The 26,386-nt window shown below is 39.0% G+C and overlaps 1 protein-coding gene across 10 annotated transcripts in view; it reads left to right on the forward strand.

The window, feature by feature from the left end:
* Positions 1 to 2,046: 2,046 nt before the first annotated feature.
* Positions 2,047 to 26,386, forward strand: part of slmapa (sarcolemma associated protein a) — a 75,524-nt gene continuing 51,184 nt past the window's right edge. For 6 of the 10 annotated variants that reach the window (XM_084928952.1, XM_084928951.1, XM_084928955.1 and 3 more), the window contains exon 1: positions 2,048 to 3,670. In XM_084928952.1, coding sequence (XP_084785078.1) covers positions 3,473 to 3,670 — 198 coding nt within the window. In that variant the 5' untranslated portion in view covers positions 2,048 to 3,472. Of the gene's footprint in view, positions 3,671 to 21,851; positions 22,122 to 26,386 lie in introns of those variants that run through there. The other 4 variants (XM_084928954.1, XM_084928953.1, XM_084928956.1 and 1 more) reach the window with 4 other exon arrangements.

Genomic DNA, 26,386 nt, shown 5'->3' on the forward strand with positions numbered 1-26,386 from the left:
CAACCTCTTTAGCCCCTTGTTCTTCTCCATACACTTTGGAAGTAGGTGAAACTGGAAAAAATGTGGAATGCACTGAATATTTCTCACTTTCAGAGTGTAAGGAGTTGATAACTCTGTCTGACATCAGGCTGCTTTTTGGGTTTCTTGTTTTGAGGAAGTCATTTGCTTTAATGTGCACGTGGCACTTTTAATGGTTCAGATATGTTTCTGATCATGTTGGAAAGTCTCTGCATGTTTCATAACAGCTCTGCTGTATTATTGAGGCTGATGATTGAAAACAAGAAGGACTAGCAACAATGGCTTGAGATTAGTTAGGAAACTGGCAACAACTCAATAAACTCTGAGAAAAAGTTTCAATACAGAAAAAAAGTTCCTTCATTTTAAGGAATATAAAAAAAATGCCTGCGACCTCTTGACTAACTTAATATGAATGAGAACAGCACCAAACTTGTCTGTCTCTTTCAAGAAAAGTGTTTTTCCCCAAAAGCTGATGAAACAACAACATCCCCAGTCTTAAAAGTTAGTGTTCAAACTGTTCAATTAAACTTTTAGCCCTTCTTTTCTCAGTGGTGTGTAGACTGAAGCCTGGTCACAGTTCAGCTGCTAGAAGCAACAATTATATAATTTTTATATTTCCTTACAGCCAATAAAAAAATTGATGCAGAAAATTCCAAACACTTATAGAGAGTAATTATGAATACTTTAGTCACATGTCCTATAAATTATGGCTGAATCTAAGAAAAAACAGCAAAGCTTTGCTTTATTTTTATCTGCTTTACAGTCTCATCCACCATCGATTTGTTCTCAGCTGTCTGTTCACCAGAGCACCACAGGGACATTTCTGGGGCCAGAAGCAGAATTTGATCTCCTCTAAAACCACCCCCAACCTGCTGTCCTATCCCTAAGCTGCATTGCTGGGATGATGTCCGTCTGATGCAAACTCAAATATACTGCTCTGATTAATAAACTGCAGGTGATAAGAATCAAAAAGGTACTTGAAAAGAAACCAGATGATTTTTTTAAGTAAAGTAGATACAAATCTGTTCTGTTTTTTCTTTCTAGATTATACCATTTATTAGGACTTCCATATTTCTTAAGCAATTAATATATTCAGGCCTGTGTAATGGACAATGAAAAAAACAAAAAAACAAGAAGAAAGGTTCTGAAAAAAAGACTGAACAATAATCCAGTTTTCATATTTAACACAAATGAGTCCATGTTCTTGAAAGAAAAAAATCCACTCCAGTAAAACAGGGAAACCATAGCAAAGGATAAAAACAAAACAAAACAGCATAACAGAGAAATTGTGTGGTTTACAAAAAAGCATGTTTTCTCATAGATCCATATTCTAAACAAAATTCAGCCCTTTTGACTTTCATGATACCGTTTCATGGAAGATTTGACATCATTTGTTTTATCTTGTGTTTAATGTTTGGTTTATGAGGGTTTTATTTCACCAAAACAGTGCTTCTAGCTTTTATGTTAGCTTATATATTTGTGTTCTTCTGTATATAAACTAAGTAGAAATAGATTTGGGTCTATAGTAGAATTTCTTATGAAATTATTTCCTCACACGTCCCTTTGAGCTCTGAGGGAGTTAGCCACATTTGTATTTGTGCGTTAATCTGAGTTATTTTCACTGTCTGGGTGGTTTCTAGTCCTCCAATCTTTGTGCAATACGTTTAGATTATCATGTGAACTCTTGCAAAGAGGATGTAAACAGATTATAGGATTTTGATATAAAGTAATTTTCTTTGTCATTATTATTTGAAGAAGTGTTTGTATGTGAAATATGTTGATGTGCTTTAATACCAACTTTGTAACACGTTACTCGTATGTACTTTTTTTAACATTTAAAAAAGTGCTTACATTTTTATCGTCAGTGTTAATCACGTTATATTTTTTTAATAATTCATAATTCTGTTTGTATCTATGTATTTATCTTTTAAGCTCATTACTTTTTCCGAGTCTGACTTAATGAGCTCAGCAGTGGGTGGTGCTCATGTCAGCTGGTCAGTGAACGCATCCCTCCGGCTGTCTATCGTTCAGTGAACGCACCACCGCTGTCTGCTCTCTAGTTACAGTATGGCGGCTGGGACTTGCGGAGGAGGACAACTTCTTCTAGATTCCTTCCACAAAACTGTTGGAAGGCGACGGCATTAATATAAAACTTATAGCGGCAACCACGAGGTACACTGCAACAGACGACAGCGGCATAACTTGTGTTTCTTACTGGGGCTTTCCCCAGAAAATAATCGGACTGGTGTGTGATGCGTGAGGACCCGCAGTCAAGAAACTCCCCTGATTTTTCCGCGTCGGTTTCTGCTTTGACTGTCAGTTAGCCGGCTAGCTGCTAGGTAGCTCCCTTCAATGCTAACGCTCGCCTGCAGAGCTCTATATTAGCAAAAAGAAGCGCTAGCGTGTTGCTTTTATTTACTCCAGGTGACAGGGATGGTATATCGTATCCATTCGGTAAGCGGACTGGTTGAAAAAGATGGGGAGAAAAAATTTGTGGACCTGGACGATAACTTTGTCAGTACTCATTAGCCTAGCCTAGCTTAACCTAGCTTTCTAGTACAACGCCAGAAGAGAGTTAGCGCTTCGCCTGTCCACCAGCGAGTTAGCCAATTAGCATTTTAGTTGCACAAGACGACCAGATAATCCTCCCCTGTTCATCCCGGTGGATGGTTTTGAAACGTCTCCGCTGACTAATTCAGACGAAGAGTGGGCACTGAGCTGCTTTAGTTTTATAACTCAGGGGTGTTTTGGCGTTCGGGCTCGCTAGGTGTTCTCTGGTGGAGGGAGTGGTGAAGGTAGGGAGATAGGAAGGTAGCTAAGGTTCCCTGCATCAGGGCAACAAGGTCAATCAGATTATGAAGAGCCATACATGTCAACTACACTTATAGATGACACTTTAGTAAATGACAGACGCGTGTGTGTTGTGTGTATGTGTGTATAGGGTGATGAACGCTGGGGTGTGTGCCTGCTGTTAGCTTGCTGCAAGAGAAGACAACACAGCTCAGAAGCGCGCAATAATTGGACCTACTGCTCTTGATAGACGTTAAACAGACAGTTTAGTCAGCACAGAAGGAGTTTGATGGACGTGAGGGGCTGTCAGTGCTATACTCACTCATGTATGTCTTGACACATGGCAGCTTGGTCTGTACATAGTGCCTGCTGTCACATATAAGCGTCGTTATGTAGCTTCGGTGGGCAGTCAGTGAGGGGAATGTCCTGTCTTTTTTTATACCTGTTGGTTTGTTTTTTATTTCTCACACACGAGAGAGGACCATGTTTACTAGCTAGTGCCTAGAAGATTAGAGGACTAACATTTCAGCCTACAGATAGGCCGCAGATATCGTAGATTATTCCTATTTTTTTTGGAGGGACTGCACCAGAAAAACCTGCCACTCTGGATCAAGAAAACTTGCCCCTCGTCTCTGGTTGGAGTAATACTCTCAAGCCAAAATCAATGCCTTCAGCGCTGGCAATATTCGCCTGCCGACCCAACTCGCACCCATTCCAGGAGCGGCATGTGTACCTGGATGAGCCCGTCAAGATCGGCAGGTCGGTGGCTCGGTGCCGGCCAGCCCAGAACAACGCCACCTTCGACTGCAAGGTGCTGTCCAGGAATCACGCTCTGGTGTGGTTTGACCACAAGACTGGCAAGGTAAGCGGCAACAGCACTGAAAATTACTTTACTTAAATTGCTTTACTTTGGTTTTTATGTGGGCCTGAAACTACAGTAGATAGTTACTTTACTCCATGTCTTCTTATGGGTTGGCCAAATAAAGAGAACCACCAGTGAGAAATATCACCTCATTGGTTTGCATCTTTAAATAGACAGGAATAAAAGGCCTATAAAGAGGAATTTTGCAATGTTAGCTGCTCATCTTGTTTACTTATATTTTCCATGAATGAGCCCAATTAGCTCACAACCTTTCTTTTACTGTGTAAATAAGGTTATTACCTAAGAGCTTAAAATATAGCAGGAGATCCAACTTATTCCAAACTGAATCATGGTAACCCTTACATCAACTTGGGATAATTGAATATGCCTTATAATTGTGACTTGAATATTTATAAATCATTTTTACCTTCATGAATCCAGGTAGCAGATTTTAATACAGCTATCATTATTAATACTAATAATGATAGTTCTGCTGTGGATTTAACAGGCTGCTGTTCAAAGTTTGAAATATATGAGCAGGTTGTGGGATGAAATGAAAAAGCAATGTTAACAACAGCATAATCTGTGACAATAATCTGTGTCACTATCTGTGTCATTTATGCTGATGGATTAGTTTGTGTCACTATGAATTGTGGGGAGGCATTGTCTCTTTAGTTATAAAGGAAGTGCTGTAGCACATTTTTTTAGTGTTTAGAGCAGGGGTGGGAAATTGATTTTTTCCAAGGTGGCCACATGAGAAACTGTGACCCTTGTGGAGGGCCACACCAATAAACTGAACTCAGATATGCTCAGTTTTCTCTTCTTTTTCTCACGTGAGCCCTCGGGAAAATGTATTTCCCCCTACAGTTTAGAGAGTTCAACCAGCTCTTCTTATTGCTTCCTTGTCACTTCTGTTAGGAACCTCCATAAGAACAGCTGATGCTGTGACTAGTCGGGGCTTTTTCTGGTTCATAATAAACTTTTAAGCGATTGGGGCACTAAGCAGGATTAGTGAGTGTGTAGTTGAGGTAGGGTAGCTTACTTAACAAATGTGTGCATTTTGCTGATATTGCCCAGCTTTTAATTTTTAAAAAAGGAAGTTTTCAGCAAATTAAATACGGCTTTAAAACCACTTAATTGATAACTCTTTGTTCTGTGGACTGATGTGACTGAACGACTTTGGAGAAAATCTTCACACATATGTTTTTAAATTTATTTAAGTAGTTGACTTAACCTGCTATCTAAAATTACATAATTGAAAAGGATCAGGATTTACAGATGCACCAGTTGCAATTTTCTTCAATTTTAACTGATAGCATATACCCACTCTGCTTCAATGCAACGTTTTACTTTCATAATAAAATAAATTATTAAACTTAAGAATTTTCCCCCAAACTGCAGTACATTACAAGATCTCCTCTCATTGGAAAATTGAAAATAAAGTTCGCCGTCACTGGAAAGAGTTACAAATAATTGAATGAAAATGAGGTGCTGTACACCTACCTTTACCTGTCATATTTTATGTAGGCAAACAATGTCAAGTTCAACAGATTTATATAACAAAACAAATGTCAGGTACTTGCATCATTTCCTAGTATTTTTATAACTTCACCAGATGACAGGGCATTGACCCTTCTCTCTTTTCCCACTCATCTCCGTAATTTGTCTCGTAATTGCTTTGATCTTTTGCTCACGCTGAGGCTGCTGGCTTGTGTCTGGCTCTAGGCTCTGGATAGTTGTAGCTTTAACCACTTTTCCTTTGTTAGGTTCTTTGTCTCAGTGGGATTGTTGTTATGAACTTTTTCACTCTTGTGTTTTACTTTGGCGAACTGTGTCTTCACTTGCAGTGAGGAGGTTAGATGGTTTTGACACAGTGTGTGGTTGTGCATGTGCATATGATGATTTGTCTGCATTGCTGTGTGCATGTGTTGTGCATACATGAACTAGCCTTTTCTCAGTCAGGGCAGAAAACTTTTTGTAGTGACAAATCCAAATTTTGCAGCAACATATTAATGACTAACCTGGCATTATGGATGCATCAACTCAGACTTGTCTTTCTATCAAATGATGGCACTTATCTCTGCCCATCAGGGACCCTAAAAAGCAAGATTTTCACCAAGAACGATTTACTAAATCTGTAGCCAGGCAGTACATTATTAAATGTCAACTGGCCCAACTTAGGAGCCCTCCAAATGTTGCTGCTATTTAGATTTTAGTTTTCATTTATATCTGCACTTATAAAACAGCTGTACATTTTAATTTTTTCTTTCGTTCTGTTTTTTTAAATAAATACTTCTGACTAACTTCCAGTGGATTCCTAACTCGGCTAAACTTTGTGAATTCTCTCTTTCATGGATGACTTGGTGTTAAAGTTTATTGTAACAGCCACTCTAATCATTTTATTGGAGCTGAAAGAGTTTGGACTGTTTAACTGTCAGTACGGTCCCCGTGTTCGATTTTTGGGAACTGAAGGAGACTTTGGACCTGGACATGTATAACTGCCAATAACTGAAACCGAGGTTGAAATCACAATACAAACTTCTCCCATCTCATAGTGTGGGACCATCATTTCATACCATAATACTCATGTGGAAGTGATAATTTATTCTCACTTATTTTAAGATTGATCAGGTAATACATGGACTGAAAATCTAAATTGTTGCACTCTTAGCCATTAAGAGCGCTCTTGGTGCTAAACCAAAAAGATAACCTGGCAGATACACTAAATTTTCATTTTTTCTTATAAATGGGATGTATTTATTTATTTAAATAAATAATGTGTCTTTCTTCTGAATTATTTAAGTAATTTCTGTCATTAGAAAGTGGACTGTAAAACCAAGAATCTGTTAAATGCAGAGAATGAGATAAAAATAGTTGTAGGACTCATTTTTCAGACCAGGGGCTAAACTTAGTCCAGGGCTAACCAAAATTCAAAGCAGATATTCATTGAATGGAGCCCACATTCCAGTCTACGATTAGACTTAATCCCTTTCAGGGGAGCCAAACTGTTGTTTCGTTAAAAGGCACAGGTGTGAATGTAAATTGGGCATATAAAATCTATGCGTTGTTGCATCTGTAGTTTCTCTGCTGAACAGGTTAAACAGGCTGAGACAGCCACGGGATTACCCAGCACTGTGGTATGCAGGGACTTTGAAATACCCTCTGTATGTCTGTGTGTGTGTGTGTGTAAAGGCAGCACAGGCTATTTATAATGACACTGGCAGCGTCATCCTTTCCTCTGTTCAGGAATAAACGCACATGCAGACTCACACTGATCTGTAGGATCTTACCATGCACACATGCTGCTGAATGTATTGAAACAGGGGAGTAATGATTTGAGATTATTGGTTTATCACTTGAGTTTTTATTATTACCAGGGAAGTTTTTTTCTTATGGCTCATGAAAAGGTTGTATTTGCTCTCTATATGTGTGATTAATACAGTCAGTTGAATTTTTAATGTAATAAATGTAGGACCTAGATAATTCGTTTCCTATAGAATGAGGTTTTGTTTGTGGCGGTGTCGGGGCAAAGGGCATGTGTCCACACACAAGCATGTCCGTGTCAGGTAATGTTTCGCAGTTTTTCATTAGGTTCTTTATTTTTAATTTTTCACAGTGCTTCACACTGGTTTTACTTGTGAAGCAAACAGGCATACATGCACGCACGCTAATAAGAGTTTTTTTCCCTTACAGTCAGTATTTTCACATCAAAAGACCAATAAATCCTTCATTAAACTGCCTGCATGGAGAGTTTCAATGTGAAGGAAAGTGATGTTTTTTTCTGCTTCCATCCACTGATATAAAAAAATATATATCCGTAGATACTAATTATTCTCTCATATTTGGATTATAAATATAAAAGTTCATATCTCCAAAAAAAAACAGTATTACTATAGATTAAGCTTCCCAGTAGTATATGAAGTCGAATGACCACTACCTTGCGTTCTAGTATTATTACCTGTTTTGCAATTAACTCACATAGATTGCATGGGACTAAGGCAGCAGAAATATGTATTAGGGTAATGCTACACACACACTCACTCACTCACTCACTCACTCGCTCGCTCTAAAAGTGGCTTGCCTAACCTGTACCTCATAACCGTAGTTTCCTCTTGCAGAAACAATGTTTGTGTGTCACATGACTCTGCAGTTTTAGTTCTTGTAAAAATCAGTCTAATGTGAAAGGGTTTGAGGAGTGATTGCTGTTTGGTTATTCACTATACATATATATATCTCCCAGCCATATATACGTGTGTATACATGTGTATATGTATATACGTGTGTGTGTATACATGTGTAACAAGATCCGGGCTATCAACACCTACGCCCTGCCCGTGATCAGGTACCCAGCTGGTATAATAAGTTGGCCAAAGGAGGAGATAGAAGCCACTGACATAAACACAAGGAAGCTCCTGACCATGCATGGAGGGTTTCACCCCAAGTCCAGCACCCTGAGGCTGTACGCTAAGCGGATGGAAGGAGGCCGGGGACTGGTGAGTGTCAGCACCACAGTCCAGGATGAGCCCCAACTGACAGCGTGCTCAGTGAATACCTCAGGCAGCAGAAACCCAAGAAAGAGAAGGATGGCGAGGAACCATCATGGAAGGACAGGCCCCTGCACGGTATGTACCACCCGCAGATAGAGGAGGTGGCTGATATCCAGAAATCCTACCAGTGGCTGGACAAAGCTGGACTGAAAGACAGCACAGAGGCATTAATCATGGCAGCACAGGAACAAGCTCTGAGCACAAGACCCACAGAGGCTGGGGTCTATCACACCAGGCAAGACCCCAGGTGCAGGCTGTGTAAAGATGCCCCTGAGACAATCCAGCACATAACAGCATGGTGCAAGATGCTAGCAGGCAAGGCATACATGGAACGCCATAACCAAGTGGGCGGCATAGTGTATAGGAACATCTGTGCCGAGTATAACCTGGAAGTTCCGAGGTCAAAACGGGAGATGCCCCCAAGGGTGGTGGAGAATGACCGAGCTGAGATCCTGTGGGACTTCCAGATACAGACGGACAAAATGGTGGTGGCAAACCAACCGGACATAGTGGTGGTAGACAAACAGCCATAGTGATAGATGTAGCGGTTCTGTATGACAGCAACATCAGGAAGATGGAACACGAGAAGCTGGAGAAGTACCAAAGGCTCAGAGAAGAGCTCGAGAAGATGTGGAGGATGAAGGTAACAGTGGTCCCAGTGGTAATCGGAGCACTAGGTGCAGTGACTCCTGAGAGAGATGGGGGTATTTATGCACTTCAAAACTGGAACTACTAGTGACCTTAACTACTGGTTGTTGTATTGTTCTTACCTCAGGTTTTTTGTTTTGTTCTCTTTCAGCTATAACATTTCTGTCAATTCTGCTCTCTTTGTTTGTGTTTTATTGCTTTTCTTTTCTCTTTTTTCCATATGGTAAATGGTAAATGGCCTGTATTTGTACAGCGCTTTACTAGTCCCTAAGGACCCCAAAGCGCTTCACACATCCAGTCATCCACCCATTCACACACACATTCACACACTGGTGATGGCAAGCTACATTGTAGCCACAGCCACCCTGGGGCGCACTGACAGATGCGAGGCTGCCGGACACTGGCGCCACCGGGCCCTCTGACCACCACCAGAAGGCAACGGGTGAAGTGTCTTGCCCAAGGACACAACAACCGAGACTGTCCAAGCCGGGGCTCAAACCGGCAACCTTCCGATTACAAGGCGAACTCCCAACTCTTGAGCCACGATCATTTCCATATTCTATTCTTTCCCACCTCACCTCAGACTTGTCTTTGGGCTGTTTCTTCACATTAATGAAGGTAATCTTACCTGCTTGAAGAAGCTCTTTCTGAGGTGGTTTCTAATCACTTCATGTGTATTTTTACACTTTGAACTTGCAGCCCATGTTTAATTACCTCTAACATCTCTGAAACTTGACTGTGAGAAGCTCATAGTCTGGCAGAAAGAGCACACCAGGTCAGACATAGTCCTGAACATTATTAGTGTGGATTTGCACCTGTTAAACAAATTATTATTATTTTTTTAATCTATAACAGCAGTTGCCTATTGACTCAAAGATGTTTCGACATCTCCCATAGTAGTCAGGACGGCAATGCCTTTATCACTTTCTGTCTGAGATCTGTGAGTGTGAGGGACATATTTCATATGTAACAAAAAGAGGCAATGAATGCCCACTATGTCAGAATAAACTGACATAAACATGTCTAACCATATTCTACACATGTATATGGATCTAGCCTGCAAGAAATGAGGGTTGCTGATTTTAGCTTTGCTAGCCACAATCACCAAAGCTCTCAAGTACACATGCAGTATTTTTATGGCCAATGTTTAACCTCATCTACCTGACTGTGGTTAGTTTACTAATGTTTGTGAGTGTTTGCTGGTTTTTCTACTTAGTTGATTAGTCTGACACCCTAGACTTCAAGCAGACAGGGAGCACTGACCTGCCATACAAAATTGCCTGTAGATGACAGCAGGGTTTTTCCTGGCAAACACTCAAAAAGGATTCCACATTTCTTACATCTGAGGAGATGACTGCTTGAGAGCCCATCAGAGCCTTTAAAAACCAGGCTGACATATTGTCTTTTACATTTGGTCAGGTTATAGTGTCTCAGTCAGACTGAGACACTACATGCTCATATATATATATAACTCTATGCTTGCACGCTATGCCGTGGACTCCTGGTGCCGCTAACTACTGCAGAGGAAGGATGAGCTAATTGACATGAACACAGCTGGTGAGATGAATATCTGAAGGGCTCTGAGAGAAAATAATGAAGTGTTTATTTAGGTAGTAGCCATCATGGGAAGGTCAGACTCAACCCAGCTGCTTCTCTCTTAACCCTGGAGGTCCTGGGACTTCAGTTTAGGAACGGTATGGCTTCAAGAGCTCCAGACAGTCAGACAGATTGATTTGTAGCAAGAGGATATGTCAGTCAGACAGTTAAATAGTGCTGTGCCATTTTTGGTTCATGTTTTCTACTTTCCTCAAAGCGCTTCAAAAACTCTTGATAAATGTGACTAATTGATAACACTCTGTCTGTGCACATATCCCATTAAATTTCCCGCTGTTTCTCATTACTCACTACTCTTACACTTGATCTTTGTTTACATGTCATAAAAAACGTGGGTAGTGCACCAAAATGTTATAAATGAATGAATAGAGTTATTATAATGTTATAAGTTAATCTAGAAACAACAAATGTAAATAATTTTCCTTCAAAGTGGCCCCAGAGAACCACATGTCCTACCTAATTAGAAATGGTTCTTAGCAGACTTGTCTTGGATCAGAATGGCTGCTTATAGGGTGGTGTATAGAGCTGTGACTGAATATTAAAAATCTGATTTATATATAATTGAATATTAACAGTTTTCCTTGTTTGATGGATGGATGTTAAAGGAGTGAATATATACATAAGCAGACTTGTAAAATTGGTTCAGACATAACTGTGCAAGAACCATTTTCCTTCAAAATTTTTTGCCCGTTTGAAAACCATAAATGTAATTTTAGCTTTAATAAATGAAAAATAAAATGATTTTCCATTTTCCCCATTGGCAGGACTGTATGACTGTCATAATATTTCAAACCTACCCAGCCTTTTTAAGTAGATGGTAGTCAAAAAAATGGGTGGACTTTATATAATATAATATAAATAAAGGAAGCTTTACGTCAGATTATATCAGGTTTACGTCCCACCTCACTGACATGAATCATAGGAACAGTTTTCCCAGTTGGGTTGGGCAGTGTGTTTAAAATTTTCCGCCAGACAATTGCTGATATATTGGTAAAAGTAAAAGCCTAACCCTAACCTCACCCATTACCACCGACACCACCACATGAAGAGTTGGTCATAATAGTGAAGAGAGCCAATATATTTGTCCATTTTCCTAACTCTTTTTACAGGTCAGTGTCTGTAGCCACTGACCAGTTTGTCAGTCGGATGGACTCGCAGGCAGATACTTGTCAGATTAAATCCGATTTAGACTTAGTGAGGTGATCCCTCTAATACAGCTGTATTACTCACTAGTTATCCCACCAGTCATTCATTCATCCAGTGTGTTTGTATGCTGAGAACCCTAACACGTGCCAGTAGACCAGATCAGACCAGACTTAGCATCCTGCAGGACATAAACATGACTGCACAAGCCAACTCTTCTTGTTTTCTTTCTTTTTGTTTTTCTGTCAACATCTGCTTGTTGTAGGTTTAAAAAAAAAAAAGTGAATCATTCTATTTTTATTTATACTGAACAACAATGTAACTTTTCTTATGATGCAAGTGTCCCGTTTGTGTTGATTTGTATGCAGTACCTCATCAGGATCAACTTTTCCCTCTGTGAGCTCTCTGTGCAGGATTTGGAATTGACAGGTAGAAAGAAAGAAGGGAAAACCTATGCAGAAACTGAACGAACTATGAACAGATTTAGAAGATTCAAAGGCTCATTATCTACTCAGGTGTAAAAACCGGTTAGCATGTAGAAACCTAAGCATTGTATGAAAAAGAGAATATTGACGTAATAAAAACAAGCCTTGCCATTTGCTATGTGCTTTTTGTACTGTAAATGCTGCATGGTTAATTTTGTTTTGATGCAATTGTTGTTGCAACCATGAAAATCAACTGATCAGCTGGTTGGGGTAGAGTGCGTAATTTGCTTAATCTCTCGATTAACAAGTGCATTGGGTACACAACCTAAATGATTTACAGACAGACAAAAAAGAGCTTGTATGTGACAACACGTTGTCATCTCAACACATAGCATACCGATGCTATGTGACAAAATGTCGCATGAGAGCCATTTGGAGTGAATCTATACATGTAAATGTGTTTTACATTCTTTCATGAATTACTTTGGAAAACACTATGTGATAGGGTTATGGTTAGGGTTAAGATTAGGGTTAGGGTGTGTTACCACCACGAGCGACTTTCTATTGGATTCAACTGAGAATCTTGAGTGTCTCATAAGGACGCGGAAGGGTACCTTTCGCGTTACTGTGAGACGCCTCGAGCCGTGACAAATCGTCGGTATAGGGCTGTTCGATATAACGATATATATCGGATGACGATATAAAAACATCTATCGTTTCCTATTACGCTATCGTTTGTTTCGTGGTGTCGTAAAATAAACTGTTTACAGCAATATTATTTTCATCGTTTTGATGGTCACTGTAGTGGCTATATTAATTAAAGTTCTCTCTTTCTCTTATATTTAATATAACCACACTACGGACGGACAAGCGCCTGTTTTTACGTGTTGTCGTTAGCAACAATGACAGTAAAACCATCGCGTGGCTCTGCTGTCCGCTTGTTTGTTTTCCACGTAAACCTTTCACAATAAAGCTCAAGATCCTGTTGAGACCTTTCAAAATAAACTGAATCACGTGAAAGAGTATGCAGGGAGTTTACGGATGAGAAGCAAAAAAGAGCCGTCAGGTGCTAAATAAATAAACCTTTGACTCAAACTTTTGAAAGAAAATGGTAGCTGTTACAACTTATGTCTAAAAATGTATAGTTTCATGCATCGGTTAAAACACTCGACTCCAGGTAAAGAACGCCCAGCTGGAAAAACGTCACGCAAGTCGAGTTGCCCGAGATTCACAGAATTTACAGAAAATGTTACATTTTTGTGATTTATATCGTTGTCAGGACGATAAATGTCTTATATCGGGATATGAGATTTTGGTCATATCGCACAGCCCTACGTCGGTATGTCATGCGTTGAGAATGAGAATGCTCTGTATATAAATCACGTTAAATACTTTTTTACCATTTTCATAAAACTAAAGTCAATGATGAAGAAGGTAGCCAATGTGGATTTTAACACAGCATCATTGGTAGTTAGATCATGATTAAAGACAGCCAAAGAGCTGGTCAGTCACCCAGGCAGCTGGTGGAAAGCAGTGCTGACAGCAGAGCAGAGTTGTTGTCTGGTGTCAATAATCCACGGCATGGTAATAACCTCAGCATGAATGCCAACAAGGCACAAGAACGTTGCTATACAGAGTGGATTCAGATCTGTTGTACACTTAATATCTGAGCATGTGTGTGGAGGAATAAGACTCTTTTGGCAAGAAGAGCAGCCTGGCAGCCTCAGCTTTGGCATCGTTCATGTGTTTAGTGATAGAGTGCTGCTTCCAGATATTGGAGCAGGATACCACAATGGAGCTTTAGAAGTGCAGTTTCTGACCGTTATGAAACTAGGACAGATGTCTTATTTACATCCTTTTTAAAAACAGCTTTTCAATAACCCAAAACATCCAGCAGCCTTTAGGTGAAATGTTTTTTTCCTGTTCCTTAATGCATACCATACCACACCATACCACACCAGCTTTATTTATAAAGCACTTTAACATAAAACCAGGGTTCACAAAGTGCTGTACATATACAAATAGCATAAGCAAAGTAAAATAAAATAACTAAACAAATTGTACGAGCTGACATCCTGAATCAGCGACATATTTAAATGACCAATCAGATTTTCTTTATTGGCTTTAAGTGATGACTGAATTTGAACCAGGTTACAGTAAACGTGAATAGTTTTTTCCCTTACTGGGAGAAAAACATGGCAGATGAAGTTTGGTTTTATCTTTAACATCTCCTTTGCCTTGGCTCTTTAAACAGCTGCTGGTAAAAAGCTGGGATAGTCTATTGAGATGGATAAATTCCAAAATGTATCTTTAAGTGTTGGGGCTCTGATATCACCACTGTCAATGGGAACAGCAGATATTCTGATGTCCTGTCTGTCATTCCATCTCTTCTCTGTCTGAATTTTGACTGATCCTGACATGTTGCTGCAGATTTTAGTACATTTTAATTAGTATTTAAACATGTTAGGCTAGAGGCAGTCTTCATAACTTGTTTAGACACGATGCAAGCTGTTGGGAGCTTTTTATTTTTAGACTGTAGGGGTGTTAAAGCCCATTTACTATTTGTATGTGTGTTACATTATCCTATTCTACACCAACTCTATTCATGTCTTTTTGTGTGCTAAGTCAGTGAGGGTTATACCAGGAACCCAGTGTACCAAGATCAACATACAAACTCCAGCTGAACAGGAACCAGCTTTGTGGGAAGGTTATTGTGGAAGAGCTGAAGGAGTAAACGTCTTGTTCACTCAAGTTCACCCGTTCACTCAAGTTCACCCGTTCACTCAAGTTAACAGGTGAACCAGTTGATTGGTCAGAGATGATGCAACCCATCTTCAGCTTTTTAGTACTTCCTCAAATAGGAATGATGATGCTGTTAACAGTTAATCCTCATGAGCTTGTTAGAAGTCAACCTGGTTTGGTTTATATGTTAGCAACTTTTAGGTAAGACTATTGTCAGGATTTTCTTCTGGCATAGAAAGTTACTCACCTATTTGTATTCTTTTGAGATTTGAATTTAGGGGAGTCACTGTCTGATTATCAGGTATAAATACACGGACAGCCATAAGCTACCTGTTCTGCTAACTTAAGGTACTGAATTGGACCTGTCCACCATATTTGTGTCTTCAGAAACATTTTAAATCACATCGTCTGGCAAACAATATGGCTTGTTGTTTGATAATGACCATCCAAGAAGTTTATGTTCCAGTTTTGATGAGTTAAATTCTAGATTTTTTATTAGTGTGTTACTTAGCACCTGTATGGTTTATGGATGCAGTTTAATAACGGCATTTTGTTAGCAACCGAGTATGGTTGACTTTACTCTGCCACTACTGTATGACTCTTTTGATTTTGATGAATCAAAATGTTGAGTTAGAAAGAGTGCCGCTGTGGCTGTGTGTATTTTTAATTTGTTTTTTTCTTTTTTAAGAAAAAAATAAATTCTCCTTTTTAAAATACAGCCTGTACCCTTGTGTTTCTTTCCAAGCAGTCCTACAGTGACCACTAGGGCTGGGTATTGTCACTGATTTCTACAACTTATTCAGTTCTGATTCACAAGGTCCCTGATTGTACTTGATTCAACTCAATTTTGACTGTGTCAGAAATATTACAATTATGATAATTTATCTTGGATATGTACTGTCAAAAGAGCCATCTCAACCTTGTAGGTTAAAAATATTGTATTCCAAATTATTTGATTATTTGTCTGCAGTTACAAACTCAGTGTAAACCATCTAGTTATAAAAACAAAACTGACACTTGTGAGACTTCATCAGAGATGCAAGCATCACAGCAGATGCCATAATGTCAAACTATGAAAAATAACAGAAACAATATGAATGAGATTTTCCCAGCCTGTTCTCTTGAACAGGAGAAATTAAGCTTTCTTGTCAGGGGTCATTTTTGGATTTGCCTCTGCTACTATCTCAACTGCTACCTCAAAGGTGTAATAACAAAGAACCCCCAGTTAATACCTTCTTCTTTATATGGGCTTGTATGTAAATAAAACAGTCTGCATGGTTACAAATGATTCCCACCAGCTTCCTTGAAGGAGATCTTCTTTTTGAAGAGTACTATCTTAATATATTAGGTCAAAAATGGAAAGGTTTCCTGAGTGTAACAAACAAAAAACAAATAAGCAAAAATGGGATGCCACTATAGCTCACTTGGTTGAGCTGGAGATCCATATCACAAAAGGCTGCAGGAATCCTGGGCTTGATTCCTACATGTTGTTCCTCTTTGCTCTTTTCTTAGTTTCCTGTCTGCTCTGTACTGTCCCAGTCCAATAAAGTCTAAAAAATGCCCCAAAAAGAAAAAAAGTCAAATCCTCACACTTTAAGGAGAGGAAACTAGAAAGCCTCTGGCACTTTTTTTTGTTTCATTATTGTCTTAAATTTATATTCAGTATGGAAAAATGTGTAACTTAATTAAGGAGGTAATGTTAACTGTTAAAGACAGTGAAGTCTATAGCAAAACATTTGTGCACTAAGATTCACCTTTGAAGGTAAGGCAGACACTATTGCAGAAATGAGCACGCCGATAAAACACTCTTTTTGTTTGCCAGCAGCAGCAGCAAACGGCCTCTTATGGAAATGGTGGCAGGAGTCCAGTCTCCAGTCAGCTGGCTCTCCTGCTTTCTCTCTCTCTCCATCTGCAGCCTTTCTTTGAAACATGCTCTATAACCTGTGAATGTTGGGTTTACATGTCAGCTCCATGCTGAGGGAGAAAAAAAGTATTTAACTTTGGGTACAAATCTCTCACTAAACGCCAAAGAAGCGATGGCAGAACATGCTACTGCCATCTGTGTACTAAATGTGTATACAACTTGAATGGCTGGCTTTGCTCATGTGGAAGTTGGCAAATATCATGTGAAAGTTACTTAAAATAGTTATTTAGAGTTTGAACAAGTTATGTCCTGAGCAGATCCAAAGAACAGCTATTGGCAGATCTAGGTTTGTGTTCAGGGGTTCTTATTGGCGAAAGATGAATTTAGTCTTCATAGTCCTCTGCTGAATTCCTGTTGAAGTCATACTTGGGTGCGCTGCCATCACAAGTGAAACTGAGTTGATGGAGTTGGGCTTGGAGCTAAGAAATCTTGAACATAAGAGAGAGAAAACTTCACAGGGTTCAACAAAACCATTTTTTTAAGTTAAAAAAAAAAAGAAAAAAAGAAGTGTGGCATCGAATCGACTGCCCAGCTGCCAGCCTTTTTGGGCCATCGATGGCATTTCCACTGGTTGATTCTCAGGTGAAGCAAATTGGCTACTTGGCCAATTTTTGTTGTATTTTTTTTCCATACAGTACTAATAAATGTATTAATAAAAAATCCTGGATCAGACTGTTGGAAAAGGCTACAATAAAAACTTTGCTGCAATAACCTCGAGAAGTTGTTGTTGTTGTTGTTGTTGTTGTTATTATTATTATTATTATTATTATTATTATTATTATTATTATTATTATTGTTAAGTGAAACGAGCTCCATAGTTCAGCCACTGTTTGTTTCAGGATTGGACCTAAAGTCTTTTTAAAGTAGACTTACAAATGTGACTGATAACCAGTTATTCAGATGATGCCAATGAATGCTTGTCTGGTCTGCCATGGGTATAGCAAACCAGTATTACTGAGGTACACCTCAGTGTGGAGTTGATGCTGCTGTAGTACACAAACACGGTGACATATCTTCTCTCCATTTAATTGCTTCACATCAGTTTTAAGACTTGTATCCTGCCAGCTAATCTATAATTCATATCTTATCAATAATTTAAGATTATCAAACACTTTTTTCAACAAGGACTTTTTAAAAATATTTAAATATAATCAGGTGTTTCAGATTACAGCTCACAATGTCAGATACATACTGCTGTTTAAAAAGCGTTTAAGTAAATCTTGGCTCTGACTCTATATCAAGAATGTCAGAGTACTATGACTTCAGATCAGTGCCAAAAAAAAAGTATCACTGTCAACGTGGAACTTGTAGAGAACAAAGATGTGTGTTTAAAACAAATAAATAAAACGATGGTTACTTCATTCATTCATTCATTCATTCATTCATTCATTCATTCATTCATTCATTCATTCGTAGGTGGGGCTTCTGTGCTCATAGACAGTTAGAGCCCAGACTACACACTCACATGCAGAGTATGCACTGCCTTGCCTTTCTCAAGCATAATTAATTTGCACAGTAGCACAGTTGTGTATGTGCCTTAAAAACTTACACTTTAATCTAAATAATCTAAATAATGCTGTTACAGATGTCTGAATTATAGCACAGATCTCTCAATATCCTAAACCAGGACCAACAAGAAGTAGTCAGCCTATAGGAAACTGTTGAATGTAAACAACAGTCATGCCCCCTTTCCCTCCATATGAAGGAAGGCGCAGCAAGCCTCTATCTGAGCCTGGTTTTGTAGTGCAAGCACTGCTGCACCACTATCACTCATCTCAAAGCTGCAGTCCTCCTCTGAACTTGGGCTAGCAGCATTAGGGTAGATGGGTGGGGAAAAGTGACAGAAAGAGAGAGGCATTGCTGGCTGGTCAGCTACATGTAACTCATCAGTGCTTTCTGTGTTGATCATCAGATTGATAGCTAACATCTAACCTTATAGCACAGCTCTCTAATATGTGATTTCATCACCTAATTCACTTTTGTTTTTTATTTTACTACATGTTTAAAATATCTTCGCGCCAATATTTTTCAAAACAATGTTTGACACCTTTGGCTGTGCAGTAATACCTCTGTTTGACAGCCATCCTACCAGCTATGTAAATTAAATTTTTGCTACTGGAACATAAAACAATTGTATGCAATTGATAAAATTACTAGTCAAGTCTGATTTTAATAAAAGCTTAAAATTTTAACTTTTCACCTGGAACTTTTACTACCATCTTTGCTGATGTAGAGTTGTCCACTGATTGCTCTCATTATGTCTCTGGCTTAGATAAATTTAAAGTAACTGATGGCTCACAGGGAATACTTGTAAATACCCTGACTTCATTATTTGATACTTTGGCCATGTTTAATTTGAGCATTTGAGAAATAACATAACATAACAGGCCCACTTTAAACCCTGTATGAGTTTTTTTTGCATGTGGTAGAGTCACCTTGCTTCTGTTTTATGACTGGCAGTGACATTTCAAGAACTTGTTTATCAAGCCTCCTAGAGAGTGAAATGTGTCTTGACTGGCCCAAGACTCCTGGAGTGATGGATGTTTGGTGCTGCTTTTTGTAAAAGTACTTTGTCATATTTTGCTAATGAAGGAATAATCCGCTTTATCTGTTTGTATGGGAGCTGCAGTGCTAGTGATGAAACAAATATGTGCATGTTCTAGTTGATTTGGAAACTGAAGAATTTACACTGGAATTTCTCTTGAATACTATTATTTGGTGTCTGGGTTTATCTTTGCTATTTTTTCTTAAGGTATTGACTAGATTAGGTCATCTAATTATTTGTTAGTATACATGTTTTCATAGACCTTGGATCTTGTTTGCATTAAATCCCGATATTGGATGTCCTGCTCTAAGGTGGAATTATTTTTAGTTGTTCCAGGAGTCAGGGTGACTCCTGCGAGTGATTCTGGGAGGGTTTATCCATCAGGTGACTGCTACTTTCTTTAAATCTGTCTGTAGTGTTGATACAAACTGGTGTCATGCGTTGACCTGCTGACTGGTTAAGTGGTTGTTGTGCCTGCAGGGCTAGCTGCCAGCTGATGGTTTGTACTGTTTTTGGAAGCTAAGAGCAAAGTAAAATCCAAACGGAGTAGCATGATGTTTGTTTAGCTGACACTACTAATGGATGAAAAGGGACACGGAGAGAGAACAGACGTAGAAGGATAAAGGGATGCAGTGTTTTCCTGAGAAGTGCTCTGATGGTGGGTGGAGGTATTGCAGGAATGCTGGTGGTCCAGCTTCTGGTTTAAAAAGTGCTTCATTCATATGATGATGATGTGCAGATTGGGGGGGAGAAACTGTTCTAGTAATCAATCTTTTTAAATGTTCATTATTACTTTTTTTTATTACTTTTTTTGGTGATTGTAGACCAGCACTGTCAAAATTGAAACAAACAAACAACAAAACGCAACACATGGCTATTTTTCCAAGAAATCCCAACAAAGCAGGTGGACATTTCCATTTATTTATTTCCATTTTCTACTTGAGTTTCTTGACCCTTTAGAAGAGATTGCAGAACTGTAGTTGAAAAGACAGTAGCTCATCCTGCTCTGTGGTATTTGAGTTTGCAGACTGATTAAACTGGGAAAGAATTCCTTCTCTCATACTGGTATGCATGGAAGAAATCTCAGCTCATATCCACAGTGCGTCACTCTGGAATCTTCTTTGTTGTGTCTTCATTTCAGAATGTTAAATCAGATAAAATGTCCAATCAACAAACTTAAATTTAGCCTTAAAACAGCCAGCTGGTCTGTTTTCTCCTCTCAGTGACCTGGTAATAAACTAATGGCTCATTCACTCACACATTTGTTCTTAGTTAATAGTTAGCCACTTATTAGTCATTATGGAAAGTTTTCAGGACAGTGAAATGGATGATGGCCAGTGTGGCTGATGCCTCACAGACTGCTTTGATTACTTCTGGGTAGATGCATGACGATATCAGAAATTTGATCCCAGTACTTCCTAAATTTGAACACCAAATTTAATCAAAGAAAGACTCAAAGTAGACACTACTTAGGAGTGTGCAAGTGAATACATAGTATTACAACATTCAGCCCAAGTAACCTCTTGTGTTATTTTCAAGAAAAAGACTGAAGGAGTAAAAATGGCGCTGTGACAGTATAATGTGAAGCTGGAGCTGGTTGACACATAAATGGTGAATGATTCATTTTAGGACTGTTTAAAAACAACAACAACAACAACAACAAAAAACAACCTTTAATAGATCAGCAACACGGTGCACATCTGAGCATCCTGGTTCGTGACCAGATGACCCCCATAGATACATGGATGTAAAGGGGGGACAAAGGTTTACTAAGATTTATTTCAAAGATTTAGTGACATAATTATTTTGCAGATTTAGATTTTTAACATAGTGGCATTAGTATAGTGGCTCTATGGTGTAGTGTTTAACACATTTGCCTTGTACACAAAAGGTTCCTGGTTTGAGAACAAGACACAAACAACTGAGAGTGTTATCTTCTGAGGGGCAAAGAGTGTAAAAAAATCAGTCTACGCAAGTGCAGATCGAAGTGCAACCCTTTGTGAATAAAGGAGGAGCCAAAAGCAGTTCTTCGTTCCTCACTTCACCCGCCACTTTCCACATGTGGGATTGTGGCATTTTATATTGATATAAAACTTTTTTTGGCATATTTTTTTTTTTCTTCATGAAACTCTTGCTGCGATTTTCTTTTTCTCCCTGCTGTGCTGTTGTCTCTGTGTATATGACTTTGGCACCGTTTTACTCACCATGTCTGCTGCTTCTGTGCTCTGCTTTATTGTTACTTCCTGGTTGTGTGACATGTCGTAATATATGTTGTGAAACAAGTCCACGTCTCAGGTGCTCTATGAGAAATCAGGCGTCACAGTCAGCAGACTGAACTCGCTGTCTGCAGCTCACAGGTGGATGATGTCATGGTTTCTCTGTGTATGTGCGTGAGAATGTAAGTCTGTGAGAGCCATATGTGACGCATAGTGTGTGTGTGTGTGTGTGTGTGGTGTTGCTGGGTGAAAAGCTCTATAGTTAGGTCCCTCCCTCCCCATCTCCAGGTTACCATGGGGACAGAAGGTAACTGTGTGTGTGTGTGTGTGTGTGTGTGTGTGTGTGTGTGTGTGTGTGTGTGTGTGTGTGTGTGTGTTAGTGTATAGCTATCATGAGCTGTGAATTGCTAGCTTTTCGTTGCACACTGCAGTGGGATAAACAGCGAAGTGAGCCAGTCAGCCTCAGCCTCTCTCTCTCTCCGTGGCTTGTTTTTTGCTGTTTCCTCCTTCAGTCCCTCCTTCCTCTCTCTCTGGTAGGACAGAGCGTTTCAAGTCATGACGGAGAGCTGAAAGCTGATGAATGAAACTCCTGGAACAACAGGCAAAAAGGCCCCGGGCATCCAGATCAGATCGTTATCTGTGTATATGTGTGTGTTTGTGTGTGTGTAATTTTTGCTGTGTCTGTGTTACCTTTATCTGTGTGTGCTCGTTTGTGTTTAAATTTTAGCTGTTAATATCTGTGTTTGCTCTAATTTGTGTTTTGTTTTGACTGGTTGTTTCCTGTCTGATATCAATCAAGATATTCTGCATGGGTTTCCTGAATCATATGAACGAATATGATTTTGGCTTCTTGTTTATGGTGTACCATCATGGGTGTTCTCTGTGTATATAGACTGTATATAAAAGATGGATAACAGGGAGAAGCCTGAATTTTTTCAAAACATCGACCTCTGCTTGTCACAAACCCTTGCTTGTGACATCTGATTATAAAATGCCAAAATGGTGATGATGAAAACAGTCATCTTAAAGCTTTGAAACAGGACTGCGGGAGTCCCTGGGTGATTTCAGAGTAGCTATGTCTGTCTGTTTGTGGGCCTGGTGGGTGTCAACCTGCACGATTTATAAGGCTTGTGGTCTAAAGTATGACATTTTTGTAATGGTCAGCAGAGGATGACATCTCTGATTTGTGAAAGACATGAGATATGAGCCTCCAAACTTTTTTGCCCTTCAGGATAGGGCTGTGCGATATGACAAAAATCTCATATCCCGATATAAAACATTTATTGTCCTGACAACGATATAAATCACAAAAATGTAATATTTTCTGTAAATTCTGTGAATCTCGGGCAACTCGATTTGCGTGAAGTATATTTTTCTCATCCGTAAACTCTCTGCATACTCTTTCCCGTGATTCAGTTTATTTTAAAAAGTCTCAGCAGGATCTTGAGCTTTATTGTGAAAGGTTTACGTGGAAAACAAACAAGCAGACTTGTTACCTTGTTTTACCGTCATTGTTGCTAAAGACAACATGTAAAAACAGGCGCTTGTCCGTCCGTAGTGTGGTTATATTAAATATAAGAGAAAGAGAGAACTTTAAGAAATTAATAAAGCCACTACAGTGACCATCAAAACGATGAAAAAATATTGCTGTAAAGAGTTTATTTTACGACACCACAAAACAAACGATATACGTTTTTATATCGTCATCCAATATATATCGTTATATCGAACATCCCTACTTCAGGGGCAAAAAATCTGTAATCAATGTGCATGGATGCAAATCGGTTGATATTAGAGATGGCACGATACCACTTTTTTATGTCCGATACTGATATCATAAATTTAGATATCTGCCGATACCGATATGAATCCGATATAGTGTATTTTTTAATCAATAAAACTGTTTTTTAAATATTTTGCTGCATTTTGTATAAGTTCATACTCAAGTTTTAAAAAACAAAACAATAAAGCTATTCTGTTATACCTGTATGCAAAAAATACACCGCACCCAAAATATTTCATAGTTCAGCAATATTGATCAATCTAATAAACTTAAGCCTACACCATCCTCCCTATTCTGGTATTTTAAAGAGTACTTAGTGGAAATATTAAACAACCTAACTAATAGGGTTGTCAAACCCCCCCCCACCCCCCCCCACCCCCCACCCCCCCCCCAAAAAAAATAAATTAAATAAATAAATAAATACATAAATAAATAGGGAAACCCCCCCCCCCCCCCCCCCCCCGCCTTGTGATGCTTAATCGACGTAATCGACTTTAATTTAATGCACGTGTAAAATAAATATTAAAAAAAAATTGCACAGAAATCAATTATTTTTCTACAATAATTAAATAGATTCAACATCTTTCTTCAACAGAATTGCAGACTGCACAGATGGTACCTTCCCAAAGGAAAAAGTACTATAGCTTACTAGGGTATATATTAGACTTAATAGTTACTATATTCAGTAATAGACTTCTATACATTTTACATCAGATTAAAACTTTGGGTGTAAGATTCAGATAATTATTTATCAAAAGCTAGACATTTTAAATGAGAATAAGTAAGAAAAGTATTTCTTTGTGCCCCCCCTTTCCCTGTTAACACCCTACCTGCCCCCCTGGCCAAACCTTGCTAGACCCGGCCCTGCACAGTTACCAGCCGTCAGCTACGTAGAAAAGGATCCTGGTGTAGAAAGTAATATTAAATAAATTCTAACAACAGCTTATCAAGCTTAAACATGCAAAGTGGGCCAAAAACAAACAAGAGAGACGGGACTCGCGACTGAAAAGCTGATCAGCTGATCATTGATTAGTTTCATGATTGAAGTAGCAGCAGGAGGGGGAGGGGGAGAGAATGAGAGGCAGTCATAAGCTTAACGTGGGAATGCTTTATGAACATTCAGAGATGAACTTACACACTTGCTCTACTTCTCTCTGGGATAACTTTCTCAGAGATGAAATTCCGGTTTGGTAGCGAGGCTCCAAATGCTCAACCAGACTGCCACGAGGTCTCGCACGCCACAGCCGCTGTACCACATGACGCATACTGCTCCGACGTGCTAAGGTTATAAGCTGAGTTCTGCCATGTCGCAAGTTTTGTGAGGTGCTTTTGTGATATTTAATGGATCGGATTACATTTTTTATTTCTCTCCGATAGCCGATCCAGTAATTTAGGTCAGTATCGGACCGATACCGATACGTAATGTCGGATCGGTCCATCTCTAGTTGATATGACATCTGGTCTGATGAAAATTGTGTCCTGACTATTTCACAAAGTACCGTGATTGGCTGTGGTTCCCATTACCCTCTACTTTGTGATTGACATACAAGAATCCAGTGTCACTCACTCTTCACCTCTGGTTTAAAACAAAAAGATGTTGATGGCAAATAATGCTCATCGTGAGGTTTTACAGTGGGAATTTACAAACCAAGACGAGTTCCTCTTACTCCCCTGGAAAATAAAACCTTGTACCTATGCCTCACCATGGTCATCTCTGGGTAGCTGCTGTGCTTGTACCATATTTTTCGGACTATAAGGTGCACTTATAATCCTTTAATTTTCTCAAAAATCGACAGTGCGCCTTTTAATCCGGTGCGCCTTATGTATGAATCCTGGTTGTTCTTACTGACCTCGAACCAATTTTATGTGGTACACGGCGCTCGCTAGTTTCCACCTAAACATGATTTCTGAAAAAATTAAAACGTACAGCACTGCTACCACTTCCAACATAAATGAAGACAGAAAACTAAACAGGAGTGTATTTTGTAGGGTTACTGAAGTTGGGCTAGCTGGTATGTAATGATGTGCTTCGTGATCGCTAGCGACACATCTATGTTAGCATAACATAAACACAGTGAAGCTGCAGTATGAACGCTAACTTTTTTCTAGTCGATAAAAGTTAACGCGAAGGTTCCCAATGGTAAGGGACAAATGCAATCGCATTGCAGGATGCTGTAAACGGACCAAACTTAAGTCAGGAGAACAACTGAGATAATCCATCCACATTATGAGGTTAGTCATTAATATACTGCAACAACATGGGAATAGAGCAGCTGTGAGAGAATTCAACATTAATGAATCAATGGTACGGAAGTGGAGGAAGCAAGAAGAATGGGTTGAGTAAAGTTTGACTTATCTGACTGTTTTGTTTCGCTTAATGCGCCCTATAATCCGGTGCGCCTTATAGTCCGAGAAATACGGTAATGCAACATTGTAAAATCTGTGTATTGCAAGGAGGTAGACTGCAGCCATCGATGGTGACAGGTGGCTCTGTAACTGTGAGGCTATGTTGTGGTTGGGTGACATGAATAATTAGGTTAACAAAGCAGAATATTTTTTTTGGTGCCGTCTAATCCCACGTTGGTCCAGGGGAGTTCATGTCAAGAGTTTCAGTTTTATGTTCTGGTGAAATTCATTGGACGGGGGTCAGATCATTTTGTGTGTGTTTTTGGTTTCTTTTTGTTTTTTGGATACACCAAGTATTTAGCTTTGTATTGTACATGTTTTTATCAGTTTGAGGCCTGGTCATTTGTAGTGCATTTTTATTTTATATTGGTTGTTTTTGTTGGTGAATAGCAAACAGTGTCCAGGTTCCAGAGGGTGTAGTTGGTAACATGTTAAATCCTACCACTGGTGAAAACAAGGAAATAGTTTATGCAGACATTTCTTTTCCAAAAATATACTATTTAATTGGCTTTGATTACTGATAAATACTTAATATTTGTTTGACAATATGAAAATCATACTACCAAAAGGTTGTTAAATATAATTTCTGCCATTATGAGCCGTAGCTTCATATTTCCTGTCATAATTTATTTCTCTCTCTTAATCTGGAGATCTATTTTAACTCGACTCTTCTTCAATTTAGAGTTTTCTGTTCATGTTTGTTTATAAGTGTCAGTTTTCTTC

Source organism: Perissodus microlepis, chromosome 5, assembly GCF_051167445.1.
Source record: "Perissodus microlepis isolate ML-2025 ecotype Zambia chromosome 5, ASM5116744v1, whole genome shotgun sequence".
Lineage (NCBI taxonomy): Eukaryota > Metazoa > Chordata > Actinopteri > Cichliformes > Cichlidae > Perissodus > Perissodus microlepis.